The sequence below is a fragment of the Diabrotica undecimpunctata genome, chromosome 1 (assembly GCF_040954645.1).
Source record: "Diabrotica undecimpunctata isolate CICGRU chromosome 1, icDiaUnde3, whole genome shotgun sequence".
NCBI lineage: Eukaryota > Metazoa > Arthropoda > Insecta > Coleoptera > Chrysomelidae > Diabrotica > Diabrotica undecimpunctata.
In genome coordinates, this window is record NC_092803.1 from 10513941 (window position 1) to 10539165 (window position 25225).

General features: G+C 33.5%; 2 protein-coding genes across 2 annotated transcripts in view; one reads left to right on the forward strand and one right to left on the reverse strand.

Annotated features, from left to right (window-relative positions):
* Nucleotides 1-25225, reverse strand: part of LOC140444602 (monocarboxylate transporter 2-like) — a 798852-nt gene that overhangs the window by 203558 nt on the left and 570069 nt on the right. The gene's annotated exons all lie outside the window — the stretch shown is intronic.
* LOC140444590 (uncharacterized) lies at nucleotides 211-7479 on the forward strand. The gene is made up of 2 exons (XM_072536352.1): nucleotides 211-4135; nucleotides 4222-7479. Exon 1 carries the CDS (start codon nucleotides 211-213, stop codon nucleotides 2740-2742), a length of 2532 nt encoding a protein of 843 aa, XP_072392453.1. The 3' UTR covers nucleotides 2743-4135; nucleotides 4222-7479.

Below are 25225 nucleotides of genomic sequence, written 5' to 3' on the forward strand. Positions count from 1 at the left end.
GTTGTAACTAAATGGTTTATACTTATTTTAGGCATTTTAACCTGATGATGGAACAGTTGTTCCGAAAACGTTCGTGCTTGTAATGTTGCCCTTTTAAGGGTTTTTATAAAATAAAATATACCCACATACAAAGAATAACCTCTTTTGTTATACGTGGTATACAGCCAGCTACAGGAATTATTTTCCTTGTGGATTTTGTTAATTGACGGTATGGTCAACTTGGCTCTTCAATACATGCGCTTAGCCACTAAAAGATGTACTCTCAAGTTGGATATATGGTTCATCTCACAATGTATCAACTACAAAGTTTTTCCAACCTTTTGTAGAATTAAAACACCAGGAAATGTTCCAACCACCTTAAGGAACACCTTTCAACTAAAAATCTTAAAGAAGGAGATTTGCAACCATTATGGAAAACTTAACTTTTTAAACTGTAAACTTAAGGTAACATATGACTTTTTACTTGAATCCATAGGTTTTGATAACTTAAGTAACCTCTTGAATGATGTTCAGGACAAAATGGACAGTGTAACCTCTATTAAATTCAGTAAACTTAAATCTAAACTCAATAAACTCATTAATAATGCATCTAATTCACAAAATAATAACAGTAACAAGAACAAAACTAAATTTTCTAATTTTCAATTTCACCCTAGGCTCAAAAATCTATCCTCCGTACCTTTTGATAAAAATGAACTCGACTTATTGAATCTAGGTCTCAAATACTCAATTCCGAGGAAGGTTTCTGAAAAGGACCTTCAGAGTCTCTCCATTGAGCTAGATGTTATCATACAGAATCTCTCAGTCCCTCTAAACCAAAAAACTTCAATTAGAAACTCCTGCTACAAAACCATATTCAAATTCAAAAACAAAAATTTCCCATCAACTTCTACTTCTTTCAATATCTCTACTACCAACACAACATCTAACACATCCCACAACTCATCATCCATCAACCTACCTTCTACTTCTCAAAATTATTCATTCAACGTTCCTTTTCCACAATTTTCATACAAAAAACAGAAAGACCAACTCCATATCCTCAAGTCTATTCAAAACAAAATTAAATCCCATAATTTAATCATTAGTAAAGCAGACAAAGGCAATTGTCTAGTCATTCTTGATCAGAAGTTATATAACGACAAGGTCACTACATTTCTTTCAGATAACAATTTCACTCCACTCCCCGAAGATCCAACAAAAAAGTTCATTAATAAAATCAAAGCTACCAATAAACTTTTCACAGAATTTTTGTCAGAACATGAAGCTCCATATTATAAAATACCTAGCAACCCATTAACACCCAGATTGTATGGTTTACCTAAGATACACAAAGAGGGAATTCCCATTCGTCCTGTTGTTAGTTTTATAAACACTCCAGTTTCTATCCTGTCAAAATTCATATTGAATCTCATTAACAATATGACGAACTTCACCCCTCGCTTTTCAGTCAAAAATACAATTCATCTAGTCAACAATCTCCAACAAATAAATCTTCATCCCAACATCACAATGCTTTCATTTGATGTCAGCAATTTGTTTACTTCAGTCCCCAAACAAGAAACTATTAATCTGGTCCACTCTCTTCTACGAGCAAATTCTATCACTATGTCTACCACTAACTCAATTATTCAATTATTACAAACTTGTCTAGCTCAAGACTTTTTTGTTTTCAATAGTAAATTTTACAGACAACCTGATGGCTTAGCCATGGGTAGTTGCCTTTCTCCTCTCCTAGCTGATATATTTATGGATCACTTAGAATCCACACACATTATGAAAAATCCTGAAATCCTCCATTGGTTTCGATATGTTGATGACTGTTTAGTCTTCATATCAGGTAACTCGAATTCAGCTGATCTATTACTCTCCAAAATAAATCAAATCCACCCAAATATAAAGTTCACCATGGAACTAGAGTCGTCTCAATCAATTAATTTCCTCGACCTTACTATTACCAGATTAAACGACCATTTCGATTTCAGTATCTATAGGAAACCTACACAAACCGATCATATCATACCTTTATCTTCCAACCACCCAATGTCACATAAATATGCAGCCTTCCATAGTTATATTCACCGCCTAGAAACAATCCCACTATCACAATCTAACTACCAAACAGAACTCAATATTCTAAAACAAATAGCATCCAACAATGGGTATGACCCCAACCTCATTAACAAACTTATTAATAAAAAACAACTCAAACTTTTGAGAGAGGCTGCGTTCCCCAGAGACTTGTCCATTAAACCTCATTATGCTTCCTTACCTTACCTTCAAGAACGTCTTTCTGGAGATATCAGATATATTCTAAAAAGATCTGTTGAGAATACCCACATTTCTTTTAAAGTCCTGAACAATCTAGGACAATGTTTAACCAATTCAAAAGATTGCATCAACTACATGGATCGTAGTGGTGTTTACAAATTACAGTGCTCTGATTGTGATGCTACATATATAGGTAGAACCTGTAGATCACTAACTTCCCGTTCCCAAGAACACACTAAAAAAGAGAACACTTCCACCTTCTCACAACATCTTGCACAACATAAACATACCCTCAACATACCAGAAGACGTCTCTTTGTTACATAATATACCCCAAAAAAATTTTCTAAAATTAGATTTATATGAAGACTTGGAAATAGTCAAGGAAAAGCAAAGAAGCCCCAACTGCGTTAATCGCCATGTATCTTTCAACCGTGACTTTCAACCCTTGCACCGACAACTCTTTTCATAACCCACACTTCTCAAATTTACCCCATCTTCTTCATCTGTCTTTCCTCTATAAATGTCAACACCTTAATCCTTCTCAACAATTATTGTTTTTAAAAACAACCATCCTCTCTACAATACTGTCAAAACACTCCCTCCAAAAGAATTTTTCAGCCCCCTATTGTTAACATCATATCTTTTATACCTCACTATTTCATTATTTTACAATCTTCACTTTTGCACCATATTCCTGTCCATTCTTTTTTCTTTTGCTAGTTCTCTGTCTTTTCATATATCTACCATCCACCCATTAGTTCCAAACTCAGTAAACATTTAAACACAATCCAGCAATTCATCAGAATTCACTTTCTCCCACTTTACCTAAACCTTTAATCAACCATTGCTCCCCCCTCTCTTAGTCAACAACTTACTACACCACACTCATAAATAAAATTTCAAACTTTTATGTATCAGATTTTAACACAACCAAAATATATTTTGTTCAGGGTGCTAGATGCTTTAAGCATGAAGGACCTCTATCATCTCTAATTTTGTTGATTAACTCATTCATTTCCCTTTAACCCATTCCCCTTTATTCTTTAGTCATTCCATTTACTGTTATTCCTGCCAGGTCTCTGAGGATCTCAGTCTTTCCATAAAATTTTTAAATTTAATCACATAAATTATAACTTTAATTCCTTCAGCCGGAAGATTTTCAATCATTTTTTCTCAAACTATTGGACTCACTTATATTAAAAAATTTTTTACGATACTAGCAGTATTAAACAATTTCATCTACTTAAAAAAAAAAAGTCTTACACTAGCTACAAATATATACTAATTATTCTTCCTTGTCCTAGATGTTAGCAACATAAAAGGACATTTCCATATATTTCAGCTAATTCTTCACAAATTACACCTTTTAGACCACACTCCATACGATAAAGAGTAAAATAAGCTGCCTACTACATACGTCATCTTCTTATACATGACCTTCAATAACACCAGTAATTTACATCTTTTACATCCAATATTAAATAATTATAGAGAAATTTTTAAACTCCAATACCTGGATTACTGTTATCATTTTAATATCATCAAAGTTTTTTTTTTTTTTAATCTTTTGGCTGTAGTAATATAATGTTTAACTAACACTGTTTCATGGTTCATTGACATTTTGTTTCTGACACCGCTCATGAGTATTTCATCAATCAGTTGCCAACCGTAGTCCGTTTGAAGAGGTGTACTCTCCGGACACTGGAACTCATTTAAGCATGGGTGTATGTTACCTGAAGTAAAATCTAATTAAAATATTAAACATCATATAATATTATAAACATCATGTACATTCTTCGGTAACATTTTTAAATTTAAAGGGTTTTTACCCAAATATTTTGGTGGCTCAGGCATGTTAACCTGTAAGTATAACCATTTCATTGTTTTTAACCTTAGTCAAAATTTTAAACCACGTTTGTTGTAACTAAATGGTTTATACTTATTTTAGGCATTTTAACCTGATGATGGAACAGTTGTTCCGAAAACGTTCGTGCTTGTAATGTTGCCCTTTTAAGGGTTTTTATAAAATAAAATATACCCACATACAAAGAATAACCTCTTTTGGTATTTTTCATTTCGCATGATGTGACCTAGATACGCAGTTTTCCTTTTCTTGATGGTTTCGAAAAGTTGGCGTTCTTGGTTTATTCTTTTAAGGACATCTATATTTGTGATTTTCGCTGTTCATGGTATTTTTAGGATACGGCGATAGAGCCACATTTCGAAAGCTTCTAATCTGTTTATATCCCTCGTTTTGAGAGCCCAGTCTTCAAAAAGCCACGATCCCAAGTATTTAAATTTACTCAAGCTTTCAATGGACTTAGTATTCAATGTTATGGTGGCGTTTTCAAGTGCATCCAAGTTTCTGGAGATGATCATAAATTTTTGGTTTTTTTGGTATTAATCTCTAATCCCATTCGCTTACTGTATTCTCCGATTATATTGACAAGTTGTTGAAGATCAACTATGTTGTTACAAATTAAGACACCATCATCAGCATATCGTATGTTGTTGATCAATACTCCATTCACTTTGATTCCCATCTTTGCATCCTCCAAAGACTCTTTAAATATGGCTTCCGAATAAATGTTAAATAAAAGAGTGGAAAGCACACATCCCTGTCAAACGCCCCTTCTTATATGTATGGGTTTGGATATAGAATTGTCTATTTTTAACTGTGCCGTTTGATGCCAGTACAACTTTTCAATGCATCTTATGTCTTTTTGGTCTATATCAACTTTCTTGAGGATCTTCATTACCTTGTGGTGTTGGACACGATCTATGCTTTTTGGTAATCTAAAAAGCATAGAAACACATCCTTCTTCTGATCGTAACAATTTTGGACCAGCACCTGTGTTGCTACTATTGCTTCTCGTGTTCCTAAACCTTGCCTAAACCCGAACTGGGAGTCACTGATGTCCCATTTACATTTTTTGTATAATCTTTGATGTAGTATTTTTAAGAATATCTTTAAAGTGTGACTCATCAGGCTAATGAGTCTGTGATTCTTACATCTTTTTTGCATTGACTTTCTTGGGCAGGGGAATAAAGGTAGAGCGTAACCACTGTTGAGGATAGCAGCCAGTTTCATAAATTAAGTTAAATATTTTGTGTAGTGCTGAAATTCCCTTTTCTTCCAGTAATTTGAGTATTTCTGACGAGATTTCATCTGGTCCAGGTGCTTTATTGTTTTTTGAATTTAATATTGCCTTTTCTATCTCCTCTTTGGTGATTGAAGGGCCAGTCAGCTGGTCGTCTGTATAATCATGGGTTTTTCGTCATGGAAGAGCTCCTGAATATAATTTTCCCATACATCAATTTTCTCCTTTTCACCCAGCACAATCTGGTTATCATGATTAACTATGGTAGTTGGTCTTCGTTTTCTATATATTCCAGCAGTCTCCTTAAGCTTTTTATGTAAATTACGGTCGTCGTGCTGTCGTTGTAAATGTTCTAGATCGATACATTGTTGCTTAAGCCATTTATTTTTTGCTATTCTTATTTTTGCTTTTATTTGCCTGTTAATGTTTTCATACATATTGCTGCCATCTTGGTTATTCTTGTGTTTTCGTCGTTCTTCCATTGGTAATAGTAGTTTGATACATTAAAATCTAATATTATTACTGAACATAAAATACAGGAAATTAAATATTTTTACTTTTCAAGCGATCGGAATTAAATATTAACGTCCACTGATCATATCTTAATTACTTCTTGGCTGTTATATGGTAAAAGGATTATATGTAAAATTTTATTGGTTAAGTTGAACATAAGGTAAATACTATACAGACGTTATAGCGTTATAGTAGTTCAAACTAGGTGCATAGAAACGTAGGATGACCACTAAATTACAATTATTTCCCAGTGTAGTTTTATCACAATATTTACCAACAACTGTTCAATTTTAACTGATATAGTTATTTACCTACCTTTACCTAAAATTACTAAAGGTTAGTTGTGTTAAATATTAATTTTTTTTTGTTTGGATATTGAAAAATATATAATTTGTATATTAAACAAATAATTTAATGTCATTACAAGTAATACCGATTTGATTAAAAACACATATTATTTACTTTATAAAGTATTAAAACAAACAACAACTATTACACATCGTGGGATATTTTATTGATAGGATAAAACCATTACTATATCTTAAATTGATATTCCCGTTTGATACCTTTTCTATCCTCTCCAATTTCTGTTATTATCAAATAAACCCAATAACGATCAAATACATGACGGAAATAGCTACTCCCCCAGATAGTTTTCGGGATTTTCTGAGGCTCGTTAGATAAAATTCTTGGGGGATTTGCTATTTCATTGGCCCCCATACATTTGCCACTGTTTGAGTGAGCGTGTAAGGGCCATTTGGGACATTGCTCTTATTTCCTCATCCATAAATTCAGCGTTTACCCCGTCGGATCTTATTTTTCTGGTTTTCCGCTGAAAGGGATACATAAAAAAGATATTCGCCAAAAATTGAATATGAAACGTAAGAAGTTAAGATTTACATAAAATATGGATCCTTCAGAAGACATATTTTATTCTTACAGTGGAGATCTTTTTTCTACTAGTGCCGTTTGGCTTTTCAGTTTAGAAGATAAAATGCTTTTTATACATTTTTTATTAAAAAAGTGTATAACAAAAGGAATATTGCTATTTAATTTTAATACTAAATTTGCATGTAGAATCCAAAATAGCAGAAGATTAAGTATAGTGCATATGCTTAAAAAAGAAGGTAAGCAGGATCCTTATAATTATAAAAACATCAATCTTCTAAATACAATTCTAAAATTGATCATCAAAGGAGTAACTAACAAAATGAATAGTCTTGCAAGAATAGCAGATGAACAATAAGCATTCAACAATAACAAAAATCCACAAAGGGAAAGGATTTAAAATGGGAAATTGCAGGGTTGAAATTCCTATGTAACGCAGATGAAACTATTCTGATAGCAGAAGACGAAGATGATCTTCAGAGGCTTATGCATCGTTTTAACACACAAGAAAACATTGTTTGTTGTTGTGAAGCTATTTTGTTGTGCACCTTAACCCTTATCCGATCAAGGTGGAACCAACGGGCCCGAGACGCCAATTATTTTATCATAAACTGATAAAAAAAATTATAAATTTCAAAAATTATTTTACGGATTTTGATATCAGATGTAGCTATTTGCGTCTATACGAAGCCATGTTAGAGTTGCTTCCTGAGACAGAAAATATTTATTTTCACGTTCAGAGCGACTGTGAAGAGCCGTCTCTGAAGAGCCCTTTTAGGGCGAAATACGTATAAGCGGATACACAGACGCACTGTACGTGAAATCAAATCATAACTGTCTTTTTTCCTGATAAAAAAAATTTATTCAATTTTATCCATCACTGAATTTGTTTAGAAGTATGTTTTCTTCAACATAGTCATGAGATATTCAAAATATTCATTATCATTTTTGAAATTATTGCGTCGAAAGCATTTTGTCAAGTAAAGGGACAAGACGCGCCCATCGGACCCTATTTGTATTTATACCTAAGGTCTAAATCTTCATTACAGAAGTTAATATGGTAGTCAGGTAATGTTTTTGTGGTTTATCTAAACGACTTTTATAATTCCGGAAATTCAATAATACAGTCTAAATGTGCAACAAACAATGTAAACATCTCTTTGATGTGAACATCAAAGAGATACTTACAATAGGTGTTATATCTATTCTAAATAAATTTTAAAAACTGATAATCATTGTTTGGATGCAATATTATTTTTATGTAGGTACCTACCTATACATGCTGGACACAATGAACGTCTCCAAGACGGACGATGGAACAATGCCATCGGAAAGTGGCAGACCACAGATGAGGTGGAAAGATGACATCAGGAAACAAGGAGGTCCCACATGGCAGAGAACAGCTCAAGATAGGGAAAGGTGGAGAGAACTGGGGGAGACCTATATCCAACAATGGAAGGATAGAGAATAGGCTCAAAAAAAAAACCTATACATATTTTGAAATAAATAATACATCTGCTATCAGTCGTTTGATATCGATGTTAGTGTCGACAACTAAGCTTCTAAAATTATATTGCATTACGGTGAAAGTAGATAGTGCGAATAAAATGTCCTGAAAACCATTATCAGCTGCAGAACTGCAAGATACTGCTAATAATTTGTGGAATTCCGATGATGAAGAATCTGCTGAAGTAGGTGGCATTGAAAGTGACTCTAAAATTGAAGATCATCTTAAAGAAGCAAATGACCAGCAGAAAAGGATGACCAGCAAGTAGTATTGAGTGATAATGAAGAAGAATGTGTAGCTAGTTCCAGATTTCACAGAGTATAATTTTTGAAACTAAGGATAGAATTACCTGGAAGAGTTAACCACAACCTACAGGACGTATGCCATCCTGCGACCTAATAAAAAGCAAAGAGCACAAAGTACTGTTAGGCCCCTGGTTAAACTGTAAATGATCCTGTTGATTCCTTTTGTTCGTTTGTGGACAAGAAAATTGTGAATCAAATAGTGAAGTGTACAAACAAAGAGACCCAAAAACTCCTGGGGATAGAGAACTAAAAATATTGCGACTCTACAGAGCTATATGCCTTTATCCAGACTACCACTAACTGCAGGGCACCTGAGTGCCAATATCCATAATGTAGATATACTTTGACGTAAGTTTTATGGACCTACTATATTTAAAGCTGCCATGGAGTTAAATCAATTTAAAAATTTGCTAAGATTTGTTCGATATGACGATAAGGATATGAGGTCTGAATGAACAAGGAACGACAAATTAGCAGCAATACGCGATATGTGGAATTAAGCTAACCAAAACTTTCAAAAATGCTATTTACCAGAAACAAACATAACGGTAGATGAGCAACTTGTTCCGTATCGAGGTAGGTGTTCTTTTAAGCACTCTTCTTCTTCACGTGCCATCTCCGCGACGGAGGTTGGCAATCATCATGGCTATTCTGGTCTTAGCAGTATATGACTTCAAAGCCCAGAAAAGTATAGCATAAAAGTATGGTGGTCCTGTGACTCGGAGACATATTACCCTTTAAATGGAATGTGACTTGCGATAACTATTTCACTAATTTTGCTCTTGCACATGAATTACTGGCAAAGTTACTAACTCTTGTGGGCATAGTGAAAAAAAGTAAGAGATTTGTTCCTCGGGAATTTCTACCAAACAAGAACCGTTTGAAGAAATCTTCAATTTTTGGATTCACTCCAAAAGCATCTTTTGTTTCTTACGTTCCTTAAAAACAAAGAAGTGTCCTAGTCCTATCTACTATGAATCACAATGCTTACTGTGTAGATGATGTTGACAAAAAACCAGATATGATACTCTATTATAATAGTACAAAATGTGGTATCGATACGCTAGACCAAATGGTTCATAAATATATGTGCAAAAGGCGAACTAACCGTTGGCCTTTTGCATTTTTTATGAATATTTTAGACGTAGCTGGGGTAGCCCCATTTATTACTTGGACAAATTTACATCCAAAATGGAACGAAAACAACAATGAAAACCGAAGATTTTTTCTTACAACTACAGCAGAACAGCTAGTGTTGCCTCAAATTTTGAGAATAAAATCAAGGGGACTACAGTGGGCAACAAACAGTGTATTGAAATATGCTTACAGGAAGTTGAACCACACAATAAAAAGCAAAAATATCTCTAGTTTTAACAAGGAAAAGGTGTCACATGTTCCAAACAAAAAAGGACAGAAAACAAAAACATATTTGTGAAATTTGTAGTAGAAATGTGTGTAACGATCACTGTATAATTAAAAAAGTTTGTAAGATTTGCAATAAAGAAAAATAAATGAATAATCTATGGTTTTTTTTTTATTGTTTTTTTAACCTAATCTTCTTCTTCTTCTGGTTCCTATCCGTTTCGGATGTTGGAAATCATATTGGCAATCATGACCTTGCTCGCTGCGGCTCGAAACATCTCCGTTGAGGTTTTCTTAAACCATGTTCTTAAATTCCGCAGCCATGATATTCTCCTTCTACCGGGTCCTCGCTTACCTTTGACTTTACCTTGCAATATAGACTGCATCAGGGAGTAACGGTGCTGATTTCTCATAACGTGTCCCAGATATTGCAATTTTATGCGTTTGATCGTAAACACAATCTCTGGTTCCTTCTTCATTTTTTCTAGAACTTCCTTGTTCGTGATCCTTGCTGTCCATGATATTCTCAGCATTCTTCTATAAAGCCACATCTAAAATACTTCAATTTTTTAATAGTGGTGTCTGTAAGCGTCCATGCCTCCGCCCCGTACAACAACACAGAGAAAACATTGCATCTCAAATGTCTCATTTTTGTATCTAGGGATATGTTGTGACATTTGAAGATGGTGCTCATTTTGTTAAAGACCGTTCTTGCCTTTCCTATGCGGCACTTACTTTTCCTGTACATTGCTCCACAGTTATACCACAAATACTCTTGTGGAGGTATAATATAACAAAAGTATAGTCCGTCTAGAAAGTATCCGGAATTTTTTCTAATTTGAATAGATTTCCTTTCTGTAACATTTTAAGACAAAACTAATGCAACAAGTAGCACCAAGAACGCATTACTTGGAATAAAACAGCCATATACATTTCACGTCATACTTCTCAAGATCAAAGAAGAGTTGTCTTATCTACAGACTCAACAAAAAGATATTTCCTTCATCTGGATACCTTCCAATATAGGAATAAGTAGTAATGAGGAATTGGACTCTCTGGCAAGCAATGCAACAACCGACCAAAGTATTGCTCTCATAAATCAATCTCCGTTGAGGTTTTCTTAAACCATGTTCTTAAATTCCGCAGCCATGATATTCTCCTTCTACCGGGTCCTCGCTTACCTTTGACTTTACCTTGCAATATAGACTGCATCAGGGAGTAACGGTGCTGATTTCTCATAACGTGTCCCAGATATTGCAATTTTATGCGTTTGATCGTAAACACAATCTCTGGTTCCTTCTTCATTTTTTCTAGAACTTCCTTGTTCGTGATCCTTGCTGTCCATGATATTCTCAGCATTCTTCTATAAAGCCACATCTAAAATACTTCAATTTTTTAATAGTGGTGTCTGTAAGCGTCCATGCCTCCGCCCCGTACAACAACACAGAGAAAACATTGCATCTCAAATGTCTCATTTTTGTATCTAGGGATATGTTGTGACTTTTGAAGATGGTGCTCATTTTGTTAAAGACCGTTCTTGCCTTTCCTATGCGGCACCTACTTTTCCTGTACATTGCTCCACTGTTCGTTTATAACAGTTCCCAAGTAGCAATACTGTTTTACTCGCTCAATCTGCGTTCCATTAATGTATAGATGAGCCCCATTTATATTCTCCTTGCTGATAATCATTTGTTTCGTTTTGTGGGTATTAATGTTTAGTCCTTACTGTTGACTGTACTCGTTTATTCTGTCCATTAGCCTCTGAAGTCCCTCTAAACTATCTGCTATCACCATGGTGTCGTCGGCATATCTAACATTGTTTATTTTTTCACCATTTAGAAGGATGCCTTCGTCTATTCCGTAAAGAGCCTCGTTAAAAATTTTCTCTGAGTACATATTAAATAAATATCAACGGCGATAGGATACATCCCTGTCTAACTCGACGTAGTATTTTTATGTGATCTGTTTCTTCTCCGTTAATTTTCATGTATGCGGTCTGATTCCAGTAGAGTTTTGAAATTATTCTGAGGTCTTTGTCATCCAGGTCTGCTTCTTTTAAAATGTTTATCATGTGTGTGTGTGAAAGGATAATGGCACGGAATCAAGTCCATTTGCCACAGAAATGTTTATCATCTTTTGATGATTATTTAACCTAATACTTAATAATAATTTAATTTGTCATATCAGTTTGCTATTCTAGTTGAGAATAAGCTAATCTCGTGGCTTAGTCCTATTTAAAATAGTAAATCGATATGATAAAGTATTAATTTGTAAAAGTAAAATAATAATATTCTTCTGACTTGCGTTTTATTCATTTTGCGTTGTTTGTTTTTGTTGGTATTTTATACATGAACTGCTAATTACCATAATCTTTTTTCAGAAGGGTTTTCACACAACGATCAAAGTAATCTTTTTCCAGGGTATGCGTAAACATCAACACTTTTTTTTAAATGGCCTGATAGATTTACAAAAGTTTTTATTTATTTATTAATTAACTTTTTATTTGGCTCCAAATGTTTACCTATTACTTGTGAATAAATATTTTTTCTACAAAAGTTTTCTTGCATTTCATTATTTTGTGCAAATGCTTCAGGTAGATCGCACCCTCGAGATAGACCGCGTACTATGGTAGCACTTTTTTTTAATCTAGGCAATTGAAATTTAACTTTGATAAAAAATCAAAAAAGAATATTAGAAATGTATGGGTAAATATGAATAGTACATTCAAGAACAGTGGTGGGCCAAACGGACCCGAGTTGCCCAGTTAGGTAAGTAAAATGTGTTGCCCGGATAAGTGTGTATAGAATTAACTATTTTTACTGATAATAAAAAAAAGAATTTAAGTTAAAAATTTAAAGTTTCTATTTCCATTTTATTTAACGATTTTTGAAGTGGTACAAAATTGTGAAAAATAATTTATCGTATATTTCTTGGAATTTTATGTAAGTAATTGTCGTAATTTGTCCTACCATTCAAGGAGGATTATTTTAAATTACTATTTTGCTCATTTTAACGCCGAGAAAGAAAAATTACTGTAGCTTTCGGTAATGAAGATAGAGCTAAAGAGCTGCTGGATCTCGGAAAGGATTCTTTATTTTTAAAAAAAGCTAATTGACTAAATACTAGCTTAATAGAATAAGCTCAAGTTTTAGTCAATTTTTGAAATAACAAAGTAATGATTCCTTCAGTAACTATAATATTTATATTAAAATTGTTTTATTTCAAAATACTTCAACATATTAATACATAAATTAGGCAACACTTAGGCATACACTAATTTTGAGATAGAAGGTTTTAACATCTGAACTACGACATTATACATTATTCTATGATTGTAATTATTTACGGACTCTATTACAGTAATTTTCCCAGAACTCAACTCAAGATCATTAAAAAAACTCGTACAAAGTATCGGCTGGTAATTAGTATTCACGAAAAGCTTTACCTTCTTGCAACATTTTTGTACTGCAACACACATCATGCATATTTTTTTGGTTTCAGCGATTTAAACTAATACGTTGGGGAAGGTTATACCTTTCATTGACGGGGTTTGTTTGTATAAATTGAGGACCGATTACAATGAGAGTATCAGTTGTTTTTTACGAAGTAATAACAAACTATCAATCAGAATCATCATGATGTTCAAACTAGTGAGTACATACACGTAAAATATTATATTTTACAACTATACACAAAGTTTTGTAATATATATTTTTTTTATTGTTTCGCATTGACATATTGCTACCTTTTGCTTTAAGGGTAAAGCGAAGTGCAAAAGCGAAAATTGCAATAAAAATGTATAAAAACAAAATCGCGAACTAACAAAAGTCTTATAAAATGTTTCAAAGAAGTTTGCTATGCGATAAACGCTATTTTAATAACAAAACATTTAAAATTTGTACCTGCACATTTTACAACCAATAAATATACATATTTTTCTATTTTTTCAGTGTTTTGTCGCTGCCCTCTTGGCTTTCTCTGCTGCTGAACCTAAAGCTGACCCAAAACCAGCACCAAAGCCTCAAGTCTTAGCCGCATACGCCGCCGCTCCAGTTGCCTACACTTCAGCCTATTCTGCTGCCCCTCTTGCCTATTCCAACTACGTAGCACCTGCTGTTTATTCTAGCGCATACTCTGTGTATTCTCCGTATGCAGCTGCCTACTACTATTAAGTTTAAATTATGATGTAAAGATGACTTAAATGGTGCAATAAATGAATTTTGAAAATTAATTATTTTTCTTTATTTTTCTATCGATTTGTATTAAAAAAGACAAATAATCAAAAAAATCATAGAGTACAACATGCCTTCTTCTTATATCTTAAAAACAACCAACCAGGAAACTCATGTTGCTAACGACAAACACCTCATGAGGAAGAGAAAATACGTGGTTAAAAAATACTCTTGTGGAGGTATAATATAACAGAAATATTGTCCGTCTAGAAATTATCCAGAATTGTATATTTTTCCTAATTTTAATAGATTTTCTTTTTGTAACATTTTAAGACAAAAGTAATGCATCAAGGAGGTTATGCCGATAGTAGGTTATGGACAAAATCGCATGACAACACCTTCTGTCAAATATTGTTGTTTGTAAACAGACTTAAGATTTGTGAAAAAATGTCGCAAGTAGAAAAAAGAAAAGTGGTGGAATATTTGTATAGAAGGGATGTCCGAAACGTTAAAAAATTAGTGCAATTGACTGAACTCCGAAAAAGTGCAGTGTATCAGACAATAAAGGGGATAAAATATGGCATAGATATGAGACATAGACCAGTTTCGGGTAGACCGCGTAAGATTCGTGGAGACAATTTAAATGCTTTAGTGGCTTTGTGAGCACGCACAAAATCCGTGCCTAGGGTTTTGAAAATTAGTGAACAGATTTGAAAATCAACGAAAAATAAAAGTATGCCCAGATACTGTCCGCATGTCACTGACAAACAAGGCTACATATCAAGGAATCCAAAAAATATCTACAATGAGACCTCTGCAAAGGCAACGAAGAATATATTTTCGTCAACGTTTTCGAGAAGACAATTTTAATAATGTCTTTATATCGGATGAAAGTTGTTTCCAGCTTGGTGCAAATCATCTAAAAGTCCTAATAAGAGAAAATGTTACCGTTCAAATTTCCAAATTTCCCACTAAAATAATGATTCGGGGAGCAATATCTCAGAGTGATACTACACCTCTCTGTATATTTAATGGTACTGCTTATAGTGCGAAATATTGTGACAATGGTTTTTTTCTTGAAACGGCTCATGTTTTATATCAAGAGGGGTGGCATTTTCAGCAAGACAATGCAAGATGCCATACTTCTATTTATACTCAAGCTAGGATGCAAGAACACAAATTGGAAACAATTCCGTGGCCAGCAGCATCTCCAGATCTTAGCCCCATTAAAAATATTTGATTCGGTCAGTTTTACAGTCCTGGAACAGCAATACCAAAAATTATGGCCTTGACCTAGTTTCGGGTGTACCTGGACGTTTAGTTAAGTATTTAGATTTAAATGGAGGTTTTATAAGTAAATGAGATAAATTATTTGTTCAAATTTTATATTTTAAGTGGTAGAAATAAATACCGTAAAATTATAATTCTGCTTTCTTTCTTCGGGATACTTTCTAGACGGACTAATGACATATATTTAAAAGGAGTAATAAGATGATGGCTGAAGTCAACGTTTATTGCTATATCAAAGAACATAAAATCCGTATCCTGCAATGATTTCCAGACCATTAGCTTAATGAGCCACATTTTAAAGTTATTTCCAAAATATCATACCGCAAAGGATTACTTATATAGGCTATGCGAAGAAAAATTAGCCGTACACAGTTTAGTTTTCGGAAAGCAGCGAATACGAGAAATGCTATCTTTAGCATACAAGTGCTATTTTAACGATACAGAGATGTGATTTGCAATATTTATACATGCTTCATTGATTATCATAAAGCGTTTGATTCATAAAACTCGACAAGCTGGTGGAGATATTAACAAATATTGGAATAATCACCTGTGATCTAAGAATGATTAGCAATCTTTACTGAAGTCGAACGTCGTCTATTTGTACAGAAGCAGGAGAATCCGATGATATTATTATCAAATCAAACGTGGAGTCCGACAGAGATGTATACTATCACCCTTACTGTTTAACATATACTCTAAGGAAATCTTTCTAGAAGCAGTAAAGAATGTTGAAGCCGGAATTCGAATTAATGGAGAATATATTAATAATATATCAGATACGTGGATGACACGGCGGTATTCGCTGACAGTTAGGAAACCCTTCAGAAGTTAATAAATAAAATCATAGAATCCTTATACTGCAAGCTTATAAAAATGTAATATCCAAATACCCAACAACCCATCAAATCTTCACTGATGCTTTCAAATGTAATGAAGGACATGCTGCAGCCTACATCTACAAAAAAGTTAAGTCTACCATACGAATCCCAACGAATTGTTGTATATATACCGGAGAACTTACGGCAATTCACCAGGCCACAAAAAATGTGATTCTATTAACGAAAGCAAATTTGTTATCATCACCGATTCAATGAACGCATTACTTGGAATAAAACAGCTATATACAACTCACGCCATACTTCTCAAGATCAAAGAAGAGCTGTCTTATCTACAGACTTAACAAAAAGATATTTCCTTCATCTGGATACCTGCTGCTCTGGTAAGCAATGCAACAACCGACCAAAGTATAGTTTCAAATACTCTAAAAATGTACAGCGAAACAGAAAATTTTGTACGAAGGCCTGGTCAAGGACGCCCAAGGTGCACAACCGCAATTGATGACCGCTTTTTGGTTCTTAATTCTACACGAAATCGTTCCTTGACATCGATGCTATTAAATGTTATACAAGTTAATGTGAGTTCACAAACAGTTAGACGAAGAACAAAAGAAGCAAACTTAAAGCCCAGACGCCACGCCATAGTTCCACGTCTTCTCCAAAATCATAAATCTCGTCGTTTGGAATTTGCAAGAACACACATTTAGTGGAATATCGACAACTGGAAAAACGTTCTTTTCACTGATGAGACCAGAATTCTATTATGGAAGCCAGATGGTCAAAACTACGTCTACAGAAGAGCTGGAGAATGATTCGCCAGCTGCAGTCTCGCCCAGACCATTAGTTATGAAGTTGATGGCATAATTCTTTGGGAAGGTATTAGTTGCGAGGTAAGTACCGCACTTGTGAAAGTGATGGACGGATGACTGGTGATTCTTATGTTTAAAACATCCTGCAAGATCACGTTTTGTCATATGTTGGTTAGATTGGATATAAAAGATTCACGTTATGCACGATAATGCTCGACCACATACCGCTGCCATAGTGAGTAATTATCTTGATGAGGTCCAAATACGAAGATTGGATTGGCCACCGTCTAGTCCGGATTTAAATCCAATAGAGCACATGTGGGATTACCTAAAACGCAGCATACGACAAAGAAATGCCATTCCAAATATGATAGAGCAGCTTCAGCTTGCTGCACAGGATGAATGGAATGCAATTTCCTAAGGATATGTCCAAAATTTACTTGCAAGCATGCTGAGAAAAATGCAAGCAGTAATAAAAGCTACAGGGTGGAATACTCGTTACTGATCATGCACTTCTTTCAGTTTAAACCAGTTATTTAAGCAATTTAAATTATCATTTAAGTTTAGAGTAAAATAACCTTATTTACCTAATTTTTTCACAATTTTCTCTGCAAAAAAACTTAAAATTGTTCATTAAACATTGTTAAAATAAACTCTATTTTACAACAAACGACTTGCTTGACCAGAATTAATTTTGAAAAAATAAAAATTTGAAAATTCCAAAATATTATATATTTTTGTCCATGAGTGTATATATCCATTATTGTATTATTGTAATTTACGGACTCTGCAGTAATTTTCCCAGAACTCGACCCAAGATTATTAAAAAAAACTCGTACAAAACATTGGCCGGTAATTAGTATTCACGAAAAGCTTTACCTTCTTGCTACATTTTTGTACTGCAACACACATCATGCATATTTTTTGGTTTCATCGATTTAAACTAATTCGTTGGGGAAGGTTATACCTTTCGTAGACGCGGTTTGTTTGTATAAATTAAGGACCGATTACAATGAGAGTATCAGTTGTATTTTACGAAGTAATAACAAACTATCAATCAGAATCATCATGATGTTCAAACTAGTGAGTATATACACGTAAATTATTATATTCTACAAATTTAATGACTACACAAAAAGTTTTATAATATGTTTTATTTGTTTCGCATTTACTTATTGCTACCCTTTGCTTTATGGTAGCTTTGTTTTAATGACACGTCTTATTTCTTCTTTTTAGTGTTTCTACTCATGTTATGAATATAAGCCTTTCCTATTCTTCTCTAGTTGTTCCTCCGATTCTTTTAGGATCTCTACATAAGATGTGCTGTTTTGATTACAATTATTATCATCATTACATTTTTAATAAAAGTATATTTCTCGATACATTTTATATTTGTTCCGCTTATATTTATTTTTGACACGTCTTTTATGTTAGACATAAGTAACTGTAATTTAATTTTTAGTCTCTTTAACTTAATTTTAGTAAACTATAAGAAATTACAATAAAAAAGTATAAAAACAAAATCGCAAACTAACAAAAGTCTTATATAGAATAAAATGTTTTAAAAGACGTTTGCTATACTATAAACGCTATTTTAATAACAAAATATTTAAAATTTGTATTCACACATTTTACAACCAATAAATATACATATTTTTCTATTTTTTCAGTGTTTTGTCGCTGCCCTCTTGGCTTTCTCTGCTGCTGAACCTAAAGCTGACCCAAAGCCAGCACCAAAACCACAAGTCTTAGCCGCATACGCCGCCGGTCCAGTTGCCTACACTTCAGCCTATCCTGCTGCGCCTCTTGCCTATTCCAACTATGTAGCACCTGCTGTCTATTCTAGCGCATACTCTGTATACTCTCCTTACGCAGCTGCCTACTATTATTAAGTTAAATTTATAATGTAAATATGATTTAACTGGTGCAATAAATGAATTTTAAAAATTAATTATTTTTCTTCATTTTTCTGTCGATTTTTATTAAAAATGACCAATAATTAAAAAAAAAACAGTAAGTATAAGATACATTATTCATATATCTAATAAGCAACCAACCAGGAAACTCATGTTGCTAACAAAAAAACCTCCTTAAATAGGGAAAATTCGTGGTTATACATTTAGGGAGGCAACCTATCACCAGATATATGGCGCTGCTATATATGTTGAAGGTAATATTGGGTCAGTCACTTGGTCAAAATTAAAGTAAAGGGACTAACAATAGTTGATATATATATAAATATCCTAGCAAATCATGGCCGGATTCAGATATAACTTAGTTGTATATATTGGAGGCTTTAACAGCCACCATAAAGCCTGAAACTATGCCTCCAATAATGACGCAGGTAACTCTCTACATGACTGGAGGTAACACAATAACCTTCAGCAGGTCTTTGATGCACATGATAAAAGCAATTTTAGATCAGCTACCCGAAGAAAAGATTTCGTGCTAAAAAAAGTAAGTAATAGTACTCTTACAACACCGACCTGTGGTCTTGAAAATGGTTCTGAAAATTCTAATAATTACGTCTCTACCTCGACTTCGATATAATTTAAACAAATACCGAAATAAATACAGAAAATAGTTATAAAACTCTCTGAAATTGATACCTCCAGCAACAATCAACAACTAGGAACTGTTTAAAACAACCATTATATCGTCTGCCATGATAAAATATTCCAAGAGGCTATAGAAAAAAATACATACCAAGCTGAGGCGATGACAGAACTGTTGTACAATGAATTCTAAGAGTATGAAATTTCGAATATAGCTGATAAAATATTATCGGTATTGGAAGTAAAATTAAAACATAAATGGATGCATAAGACTGACAACCTTAACTTTAAATAATCTAGTAGGAAGGCTTGGAGCCTGTTCAGAAAACTTGGTGGTAGATTGCTAATTACAAACAATATGTCAAGCTCAGTCACTTCAGATCAAATAGCCGCTACAACTGTTAACTTATCCCCAGCATCATCTCATAAAGCATATACAGCTAAGATTAAACAAGAACTTTAAAATTTTAAAAATAAGAGTCAGTAGCTATAGTTTTTATCAGAATTTTAGAACAGAAGATATTGAAGCGACAATTAGAGATTTAAACAGCACCTAAAGCAAAGGTGTACGTAAACTGTTTTCAAACATTTTCCATACAAGTACTTTCCGCAAGACTTTTAAAAAGACAACAAACAAGAGAAGGGTTTATATCTGCATCGTTACCGAGCTGTACCTACAAACTTTTAAAACAACTAATTTTTAACAGAATCACTGGAAGAATGATAAAAAAAGGCCCTGCAGAACAAGCAGGTTTTATGTCCAACCTAGCATTTACATACCGAATAGAAGCTTGTTTTTACAAGTCATTTTATACAAAAGAAACGCTTTATTAATCAAATGAATGCTATGTGCCAGGAGATTTTATTAAGATTAGAAACAAAATAAGCAAGGAGGAAACCAAACAATAGAATTTTCCAAGGCTTAGTATTCGCAGTTCTACTTTTCAGTTTTTATATCTCAAATCTTTGCTACGCCGATGATAAAGTACTTGTTACTAGGTATACTACCACAAACAAACTCTATCAGTAAGTTTTAATATTTAAAAAAATTGAGACTTTATCCTGGTGCTACAAAACTCAGGTAATAATTCCATATTATAAGTTTCTTAAATATCTTGGACTTACTTGAAAAAAATATTATTTAAAAGCCTTGTGGAACAGCTTGGGGATTTTAAGTTGCTACTTTGCGATGTCCAGCTCTTGGATTGGTGTATTTTGCTGAGTATTGTGTTCCCGTTTAGATAAGCAATCTTTCAATACGGTATATCAATACCTAACTTAATAGAACTATGATTATGATAACGGATCATTAAGATATATCCCGGTCCAATGGTTTCCCATCTTCTTAAATATATCCCCACCTAATATCTGTAGACGAAATGCCTTAGTAAGAAAACTTGAAAAGATCAGATATTCCTGATTAGAAATATCTGATAATTCCCGCCTCTGCTAACCTACAGGTCCCTGTTACTGGTTAATGAAAAGCTATTAAAAGAATAGATGGGAAAAGATCATAGGAGTACATATTTACATAGTACTTTATTCTGATCAGCTGGTCCCAGGTTTTGATGAGATTCGCAAGAGATGAGTGAGAATAATTTGAATAAGGAGTGGGTGCAGTAAACGTGCTGACATACTAAAGAAATGGAGCAAAGTTCCGTGTTCAACTTGTGACTGCGGCTATCCATGATAAACCATAGAACGCGTTAACTCTTAATGCCCTTTCCAACCATATACAGGTTCATGACAGGACTTCTTTGAAGCAGCATCAGAGGGAAATCCAAATTGATAGGGACAACTAAACTGCCGAACTGCAAAAGTGAATCATTTAAGCATGGGCTACATGTGGAGCTCTATCAGACTTCTTCAAGAGCAACAGGCCAAATTTTATGCCATGTCTTACAGCGTCGAAACACTTTTCTTAACACAGGCAAGCAAACTTAGAGTAGTCAAAAGACGAATGAAACGCTCGCTACTCGGACTGACTATCAGAGACAGAGTTAGAAACAAAGAAATCAGAAGGACAGGCGTCACAGATGTCACAAAGCGCATATCATGGCCGAATCCGAACTGGGCGGGCCATGTAGCCAGAATTAATGACGGATGGCGGACCCAAAAAATTACAGCTGACAGAAGAAGCAAAAGTGGATTACCTACACAATGGACAGACGACTTCAAAAGAATCTTTGGGAATTGGCTGTAGGAAGCTCAAAACGAACAGAACTGAAAGGATTTAGGGACTGTTATCTTCAACTTTATACTCAGAAGGCTAGATAATGATGATACTATGACCAAATTGCAAAATTCATGAAAAACAAACATTCTAAATTTCTTCCTTTATTTGGTTTAGTATGCTGAGATTAGCAAAAACTACGTACTATGTTAACCAGGTTCATGGTTTCCCTGTAAGCAGGGTGTTTGAGTTAATCGTATGGTAAAGTATCTATGTAGAAGTTAGTACCGCTGATTACTGTACGGTTTAGTATCTAGGTGAGTGTCACCTTTACCACAGTTAAGTCCCTAGTGCACCAAAATGAAATGAGAAGGACCGCCATGCCTGTAACATCATATAATATCATTATTGTCTACTACTACAAAGCTTTGGTGCTAAGCTCCGTTAAAAATGAATCATGTAGTAAAACTTGGGGCAGCTTTGTGAATATTTCTTTAAAAAATGCGTACCACAAAATGCAACCAGGTGCAAAAAACTCAATTAATTTATTTTCTGAAAAAAGTAAATTAACGTGTTTATTTTTATAATTAAATTAAATTTAAGACGAATTTAAAAGACGAGATAGTGAACAGTATCAACTAGATATAAACAGTATTTGTTATTAATACTTGTTAATAATACTTAATATTTGGAATCTTGTTTGAGTACCTATTTTTACATGTGTCAAATAACAATTTATATTAATTAATAAAAAAGTGAAAGATAATTGAAAAAAAAGTTAGTTGTCCTACTGTTTCCCTCAAAGATAATCTGTTTTTTAACGATATCCTAAATTTCTGTTATATAAATTTATATTGCACTAAAGTTTTGTTTAAAATTTTACATATTTCAATACAAAAAACAAAACAATTTTGTTGTTCAAACATGTTATTACATAAATAATAACATGAACATACATATTTTCCAAAAATTTTAAAATTTGACAAGATAATCAACAAAATAAAATGAAAAAATCATCAAAATCAGTAATGGTAATAGCGGATACTGAAAATTGTGAAAGTACAAATTGATTGCATTTTATTAAATCTGCCCAAAGTTTCTAAAGGGGAATTTATCATGAATTTAACTTATCTTTTTCCTGTGCTTGATAAATTCTAGATAACAACTCAGAATCAGTGTTATTTTTGTTCGCTAAATACACTAAATACTGACTTCTAGATACCCATAATATCTACAATTTAAATTGGCCGAATTATTCATTTTTACTCTTTAACATATCGTCGGTATACTGCGAAAACCAGATAAATGACAAATTTTAAAATATTGAGTTAAGTATACCAAAATTCTCAGCTTTTTCCGCTCTACATACAGGTAAAACCCAATAAATGATACGACTTACCATTCAGCAGATAATTTGTGTAATAAACAAATAAGTTACACCTAATCAACTTTTCATTTTCAAATAAAACAATATATCGCTACTTACTTCCATAAAATTAAAGTTCTGTTGCATGTAAAACAAAGTAAGCCCACATATATTATTTTGTATAAAACTTAATGAGATCGCTGGTTAAATGATAATCGATAAATAATAATAACGAAAAAATGAAATAATTTGTTTGTAAGTAAATTAGCGAAAAATAGCAAATGTTCGTAAATAGATATGTAAAATAAAATGCAATTCAAATAACAATTGGCAGATTTAATATCTTATTGTCAATTCTGTATGAAATTCACTTACCTTTTGTCTGTGGTTGGGCCTCGCTCGGAGTCTAAGGTCTAAGGGTAAAAAATGGGATGCACACCCGATGCTGGTTTGCTTGGTTCTGTCCACGATGAGAGGTTGTTGTAAAGTGGCCGATCATACGAAACAAAATATGTATGTACGCGAATCCATTGGGGTGGTTCTTCTGTTCTTAGGACCTCCGTGAATAGCCGTAAATTAAGCTTAAAGTGGCATTTTAAATTTTCTACACAAAGAATGGGTACGTTTCCTTAAGGACTCTGACGTGTTTGGGTTGATAAATGTTTCCCAAAAACATGTTGTTTTCAGACAAGTGAATTCTCAGAACTTGACAATAATTAATCAGCCAATTTGAGTTCGAGAATTTAAAGGATGAACTAAAGCCATATTATACTTAGCTAATATACTATGATTGAATAAAAGATTTAAAACTAAATAAGGTCATATTCTGAATATTAAAAATAAAATATTTAAATCAGTCTTGATACTTTTCCAAACATATATTATTATGCCGGACAACAATATATTTCTACTACTGCAAACCATATTCAGTAAAAAGGTGATAAGTGTCATTAATACATTTTACGTGTATGATTTATTAAAATTTTTCTTTCATATCGACTAGTAAAAACCTTTAAGTACACTTACTTCATTCTACCTGAAAACGGGTTGAGTTAAAATTTAGAAATGGTTACTAAGCTAAACCCATAAATGATCTTTATAACACATACACAGATAGAATAACTGAAGACAGCAGTTCAATTCTTGATGATTGTGATAACAATATAGTTTCAATGATGGAATCCATTTTTGATAGTGACTTTTCAGATGTAGACCCCACATATCAGCCAAGTGAAGAGGGATCGCTCTCTCTAGGAAGTCTATATGATTTACACACAGCTGTCTTTGATAGCCTAAATGATGAGAAAAAAGATACTGAAATAGGTGCACCCACGAACAATTTAGTGTCAACTGAAATAGCTAGTTGGATATTAAATCTACTTCTTGACAAAGTATGGAAAGACGTACGTCCACTTAAACGTTGGAGAAAAGTTAACCCCAAAGATTGGGTATATAAAGGTCGCAAAAAGGAGGCGTGCTGAGGGTTTGCCTTATGAGATAAAAAAAAGACCATAGACAAAAGCACAGCAAAATTGGCAAAACCGGTTAATTGTTCAGAGTGCTTTTAGAAATGTGCAAGTTATTTCAGCGAAGATTACAGACAAAGATTATGTCGTGATTATTAAAAGTTAGAATATGTAGGCCTGAAACATTTTCTTATTGCACATATTAAAACGGAGCCACCAAAGAGAGTCGTTGCAGTTCGTTGAAGTTTAAAAAACCACGTGCATTTTCCAAAAAGTGTTACTTTTCTTTGAATGGTCAAGACATACAGGTATGTGAGAAATTTCTTTGTAAGACACTTTGTATATCAGCGTCGTTAATACAAGATGTTGTAAAAAAAACTGATATTCAAGGCTGTTATGCAGATACTGATAAAAGAGGTTAGTATACACCGCCAAATAAAACAAGCAGTAAAACCCAAAAAATCGTAAAGGCTCATATTGAGTCTTTTCCAACCATGGGCCCATATTATATTCGCCAAAGTTCAAAGCGTAGATATTTGGACAAAAATTTAAGTATAAGAAAAATGTACCAACTTTTTATAAATGACTATGAGCAGAAGAAACTGG

What these genes read in the sequence shown, in the direction of transcription:
- LOC140444590 (XM_072536352.1), top strand. Translation starts at nt 211, where the DNA reads ATGGTCAACTTGGCTCTTCAATACATGCGCTTAGCCACTAAAAGATGT.